A 6620-nucleotide genomic window follows, 5' to 3' on the forward strand; every position below is an offset into this window, starting at 1 on the left:
CGTTGCAGTTTCACCTCGCAGGTAGTAAAAACGTAAAATATGGCGAATTTCTTGCTTGGTGGACTCCATCTTTGACGCGCTATAACTTGAGACTGAAAAGGACAATCACAACACTGTCAAAACGACACTTGTAGCACAGATTGTCGTCTTTAAATAGCCGTATAGTATGACCCGATGCGATGAGTAGTAGTTGTAAAAAATTATGTTACATTAGAGCAATATATCAAGGTAGATAGAGAATTAAGACTGACCTTTGAAAGTGTGTTTTTTTCCATTAAAATCAAATTTACAATATTCCGAAAATGGTTATACTCAGGTACTTAGTTGTAAGGATTAAAGCCAAATTCTAATTCTAATTCAAATATAATGTTCAAACAATATGTTGGACAATTGAAGTTTCTAATAATAATTATCCAATATTAATCCAGGTCAATACAAATATTTAGAATGTTTTCAGTCTTTTCCAAGTTTCTTCAGGGCTAAAAGAACATCATTCGGAGTGATGGTTAACGGTGGCAAACTTACGTTTAGCGGCGAAATGTTGTCAAACTCTGTTGCAGAGAATGCTGGTGGGTCATCACTGTGCACGCTTCGGAAGAAATTTGTGAACAGATTAGCCGCTTTTTCAGGTATGGTAGCTGTTAAGTCACCATACGATACATTCTCCGGAATATGCGATCCGCTTTTACGACTTTTCACATACGACCAGAAGCTTTTCGGATTCTGTTTCAAATTCGGTTCAATTCGATCTGTATAAGAGCGAAAAGCTGCTATTCGACACTCACTATAGCACGCTTCAAGATGCTTAAGCTTTTCTTTCGCGTCCCTGGGTTTTTCTCGAAAGTAAACTTTTCGGGCTTTGCGGACGCTGTTACGGAGACGTCGCAACTCCGACGTCCACCATGAGTGCTTAAAACTGGGTGCTTGACATCTTCGTTTGCGAGGAACGTTATCGCGAAGGATCTCGTAAACTTTTTCATAGAATACTGCCGTTGCGCAGTTTGTTGACTCTGCGCCAATGATTTCGTCACAAGAATCATCAGGAACTTGCTGAGAACACACGACGAGTTGAATATGGAGAACAAAATGTTTATGATGAGCGTCAAGTTTCAAAAGAGGAATGGGTGGCTCGTTGATTTCGGCATTGCAACTATCGTTAACAAATGCTAAGTCGAGAATCCTATTGTTCGAGTTGCGAAGCGTGTTGATTTGATGGAGTCCAGATGCAGCCATTGTTTCCGTGAACACAAGTTCGGCTTCCGTGGAGGCGTTACTAGGCAAATAACTGTTTATGTCCTCGTCGAACGTCCATGATAAGTATGGGAGATTATAGTCGCCGACTACGACAATGGAGTCAGTGTCCAATGCGCGGTCGCTGATGTCACATACGGCGTTAGAATGCATGGTGTATACATCGGGATGAGAGTTGGGCCGAATGTAGATTCCACAGATGTAAATAGTAAGGTCAGGGTGATTGACGGAAGCGACGACTTTCTCCAATTGAGTGTAGTTACTGAACGATACAGAATTGCAACGAAAGGAAGACCTAACTGCGATTAGAACTCCACCTCCACGTCGTAAAGAACTTGATCTTTCACTACGATCGCAACGGAAAATCGTATAATCGGACGCCAGCTCAGTATTCGCAATATCGGGTCGCAGCCAAGTTCGGTTAGCAAGTGGAGTGAACATTTTAAAATTTATGAAATTTTTATGCTTCGCGAAATTGTAATAAAATCGATTCTACACGCTATTATATATTACAAACTATATGAAGCACATTATCCCAAAGCTAACCGTTCTTGAGAAACAATAAATAATATACAGGGTGTCAGGAAGCCGATCCGGAATTTTTGGAGTTAAAATTGTGGTTTTGAAGAATCAAGGCACATCGGCAAGTATTCGAAATTATCGCAGCAAAAATAAAAACGATATGAGTGGCATCCAATTATGAATTTTTGGAAGAACATTTTCACAGAATTTTGTTTCTAAAGTGGTTTACAACTGTATTCAGTACCAAATTGTCTTATCGTTCAAATTGAAGCAACAGAATCGTTCTAAGTAAGATACTTTTTGAATTAGTACCACTTTAAGGCAATTGGAGCCCAAAACAAGAAAACGAAAAAAGTTCAATAACTCTGTCATAATTTAGATTCGACCATATATACAGAAGTATGATTCCGCAGCGTCTCCGGGCCAGCTACTCGAAATCATGTTATTAAAATTATGGTTTATTATTATGTAGTGTTATTTACTATCATTTATCATTTAAAACACACTATCCTCAGACATCAAAACCATTGCACTTACTCATTCCCTGTATTCCCTGAAATACAGCTGAATTTGCGTATTGCTGACTATTTTCTATTCATACAATAAGTACTTTTATGAGCTGGGACCGGCATTGATATTGTGCAAACGCTCTCGATGCGGGCTGAATGGAAAGCGCAACAGGAAAAATTCGGGGCTCAACGTGTTACCCATTACAGAGTTATTGTTTTTTTTCTAAATTTTTGCTTATATTGGTTTCAAACTCGTTTTCATTGAATAATATGCTATTTAGTACACTTATGTCTGATACTTCCACCCGAAATCCTAAAGAAACTCAGCCGAACATCGTATTTGAATGAGCCATGCTTTAAAAAAATTAATCATTGTGTTGAATACTGCTTTCTAGATAAAAATAGCCGCAATTCAAATTGACCATATGATAATGAAATTTGTAATTTCGGATATCCGCTAATCGGAATCGGAAATCGGAAAACATCGGTTGTCGGTTGTGTTTCGACTAAATTAGCATGGAAGTGCACTATGCGATAATCCGCATAAAAATAACATACTTTGAAATTTACTCTCCAGAAACTTTTTTTTTTCTTCTAGAAACATTTTTATATCATTTTTGATTAATGGAAGAACATTTTACGTAACAGTATTTTTTTAAATATAAATTCCATTAAATTCGTTGCAACTTTTTCCCCTATACTATTCCACTGCAATCAATGGACAGTATTCGCCGAAGATACATAAAAAATTTCATTCAAATTGGAGAGTGTGACGCAATTTTTTTTCATTATACTGAAAAATTTAATCTAATAATGCTCATACAAAGGACGAAACCTTATGTATGTGATACTGACAAACATTTCTCAAATATATTCCGGTGAAATAATTGGGTATACTAATTAGAAATGAAAATCAAAATAATTCGAAACCACCAAATGTTCATACTGTAAACAGGGAAATAGGCAATCCAAACGTTGGCAGATCGAATTTATCAATAACGCTAAAAAACAAATGAGGTTTCTGTGGAAATTCATTTCGAATAATTGGTAATAACGAGAGCTCAATCAACGCAACGCAATGATGACTTTACGGCGGCGGCTCAATACAAATTGACTTCCATGCCCCTCTGCCAATGCCTTAACACACGGCCTGTCAGTCAACCCGTAATCGCTAATATCCAGCACCGCCAGCCGGGTACATCCGATAGACGCACTGACTGGTTGGTATTGGACTCGCACGCAGCTGTTAGGCTGTAATTTGATATTTCACTTCATCCATCGTGGCTCGACGCACGCCGCAACCGACGCAACCCCTATAATAGTTACGCTATTAACAACCCTGTTAACCGGCTAACTGAGCCGCTCCTCCCTAGAAGCAGAAACCGTGGTGCGTTGAGGTGGTTTTCAATTTCGCCGTTATTGGCACATGTCCCTGGTGAGTGCCAATTTCACGTGGGCCCCTCATGCTGTTGTTTCCCCGGCAAGAGAAATAAAAATACGAAGCTAACATCAAAAGTCCATGTTACCCTGATTAAACCCTCATTTCATTTGTGGTCCGATCAGCTCTCATCGCCCCGGTCTCTCTCGCTGTCAGTCAGCCGATTCGCGAAATTGAATCGAATTCATCAAATTCACCATCATAAAACAGAGCGAAGGGCAGTTCCCAGTAACGGCGCAAACCAATGGGCTAAATGTGGTCGAGCGAAACGGCAACAACATGTGTGGCAGCAAACTATTTTGAACCTACCGTTAATCGGTAGCTAAACAGCGGGAGTGGGAGGACGAGAAGGCGGCTAAATAGACGCAACGTGTACAATTCATCTCGTATGATTAAAACAATCCGATGGATAAACTAACGAATTTAGGCACTTGGTCCCAGGGTATCACCGCTTGTGGAACCTTTAATCCGATTGGGCTTTTCGCAAACCAATACACAAAGTAGGCATTAGGTTGGATGCTGTTTTTCCTGGAAACAAAATGCTGATTTTCTGGAAATATGTACACCGGGCAGTTGAATTGAACATACAGTGGTACTTATTTATTTATTTATTTTTTCTCTTGTATGAACCACTGCGTCCATTATTTGGAACTATTGTGGTATACCCCTTTTTTATACTACACTTCAAGCTTATCTACTGCTTATTGATGAAAGAGATAGGTGACAATCAGGAATAATCTGTTTGATAAAATTTATAATCCTGATCGGCAACGCAGACCAAATTTCCTTGGGCTCCAGGAACGCTTTATCAAGGTGTTGAAGCCTGCGTCTTGTTAGAGCTCCGCAGTTACAGAGCAAATGTTCCGAGGTTTCGCTTTCGGCATTAAAAGCGACAAATATCATCTTGTGCTGAACCTATGTTTTTAAGATTTTGGTATTTATTCGGACAGTGTCCTGTTACCAGACCAGTGAATGTACTGAAGTCTTTCTTATTAAGGCTAAGCAGTTGTTGAGTACATTATCATGCCGGGTGTTCGGGTTCGATTCCCGTTCTGGCCGGGGGATTTTTCGTCAAAGAAATTTCCTTCGACTTGCACTGTGGTCATGCGTATTCAAGAGCTTGCCCCTCGGAATACATTCAAGGCGTGTTATTTGGCTTAAGAAATCTCGACCAAGTATTAATAAATGACGCTAGTTAATGCATACGTTGAGACGGCAAAAGTTCCACAAGGGAACGTTAACGCCATTCAAGAAGAAGAAGTTGATGAGTAATTTGTATACTCGACGTAATATTTTTTTTGCCTGTTTATGGTTTGCAGCCTTCCAATTGGCTGTCACTTCCCGGTCTTCCCATTTCTTCAGCTTACTTTCCAACACACATTCAGAAAGTCCATAGAATGGTTCTGGACCAGTGAATGGTGAGTTTGAGCCGTTCCTGGCAAGTTCATCTGCTCGCTCGTTGCCCTCTATACCGCAATGGCCAGGAATCGAGTACAGTTGTACCGAACTTATCTGACGTAATTGCCGTTAAAGGGAAATGCATTCCCAGATTCTCGCTTGACTGTCTGAGAATATGCAGATGTTAGCATGTCTATATTTCCTTCCGAGGCAGACATTTAAACATTCTATTATTGCAGCTATTTCTACCTGAAAAACTGTTGGCCAGTTTCCCATTGCTATAGAGATTTTGGCCAGTTTCCCATAGCTATAGAGATTTTTGTTCTGGGACCATACACTCCAGCACCTGTTCTGATTCCCATTTTCGACCCATCAATGTAGAGCATGATTGAACCATTACGAACGTTGGAACCACCTTCATCCCATACTGAACGAAAATGTCCGATCACTCTGTATGGAATGTCATAATTAGTTCTAGGTTCCATCCAATCACTGTTCATCTCTGAGGCTGGTCCAACGGGTAAGAGATTCAGGATGCTCCCCGTCTAGTATTTTTTCCCATCTTTCAAGCTTTAGAGCGCTTTTTTTAGCCTCAAGCTGAACATATTGGTTCAACGTTACTAGGTGAAGAATTGCCTTCAATGCCTTTGAAGGAGTGCTTCGCATTGCTCCAGTAATTGCAACACATGCTAGTCGTTGGAGTTTGTTTAGCTTTTTTGTAGCTACAGTCTCACTAGTTTTTGGCCACCATACAAGTGAGGCATAGGTTATCCTAGCACAGTTGCAGTGTAGACCCACATAACCATTTTTGGTTTAAGGCCCCATGTTCTTCCTATCATTTTAGAGCATGCCCATAGGACTGAATTGGCCTTGCAGATTATTGAATCTAAGTGCGCATTCCAATTGAGCTTAGCATCTAGGATAACACCTAGATATTTCACTGAAGCGCTGCTTTTTATTTCCTCTCCCCTAAGATGTAAAGACTGCAAATGCAGGTTTTTTTCTTTTTGGTGAACGGAATAATTATTGTTTTTGAGGGATTTATGCTCAGACCTCCTGTGATACACCAAGATTACGTAAAGTTTAAGCCATCTGCATTCTGCTCGATATCACGTCGTCGAACTTGTCATGTACCATTATGACTAGATCATCGGCAAAGCCCACAACCTCAAATCATTTTACCTCTAAGCTTATCAGAAGGTCGTCTACTACAAGTCACCAAAGGAGAGGTGACAGAAAACTACTTTAACAAGTCTCCATATCGAAGGAACGTGCTCTAGTATCAGACTTACCTTGAAAATCTCGATTAGAGGTGGAATCAGTTTTGATTCTCCATTTTGAATCAGGGCAGCAAAAATCCCATCTGCACCTGCAGTTTTGTAAGGTAGAAAAGATCTCACCGCGTTTACTACTCTGGCCCTCGTGAAGACTTACCCAGCAACTATGTTAGCGACATCTTTTGCACTTTCAGGTCTTGTGAGGTACCTTCGGGAACTTTTTGT

The 6620-nt window shown here is 40.2% G+C and overlaps 1 protein-coding gene across 1 annotated transcript; it reads right to left on the bottom strand.

Moving 5' to 3' along the window:
* Window positions 1-453: 453 nt before the first annotated feature.
* Window positions 454-1692, bottom strand: LOC129765905 (uncharacterized). The gene has a single exon (XM_055766351.1). It carries the CDS (start codon window positions 1690-1692, stop codon window positions 454-456), a length of 1239 nt encoding a protein of 412 aa, XP_055622326.1.
* Window positions 1693-6620: the final 4928 nt, after the last annotated feature.

The sequence above is a fragment of the Toxorhynchites rutilus genome, chromosome 2, assembly GCF_029784135.1.
Source record: "Toxorhynchites rutilus septentrionalis strain SRP chromosome 2, ASM2978413v1, whole genome shotgun sequence".
Taxonomy (NCBI): domain Eukaryota; kingdom Metazoa; phylum Arthropoda; class Insecta; order Diptera; family Culicidae; genus Toxorhynchites; species Toxorhynchites rutilus.

What these genes read in the sequence shown, in the direction of transcription:
- LOC129765905 (XM_055766351.1), bottom strand. Translation starts at nt 1,692, where the DNA reads ATGTTCACTCCACTTGCTAACCGAACTTGGCTGCGACCCGATATTGCG.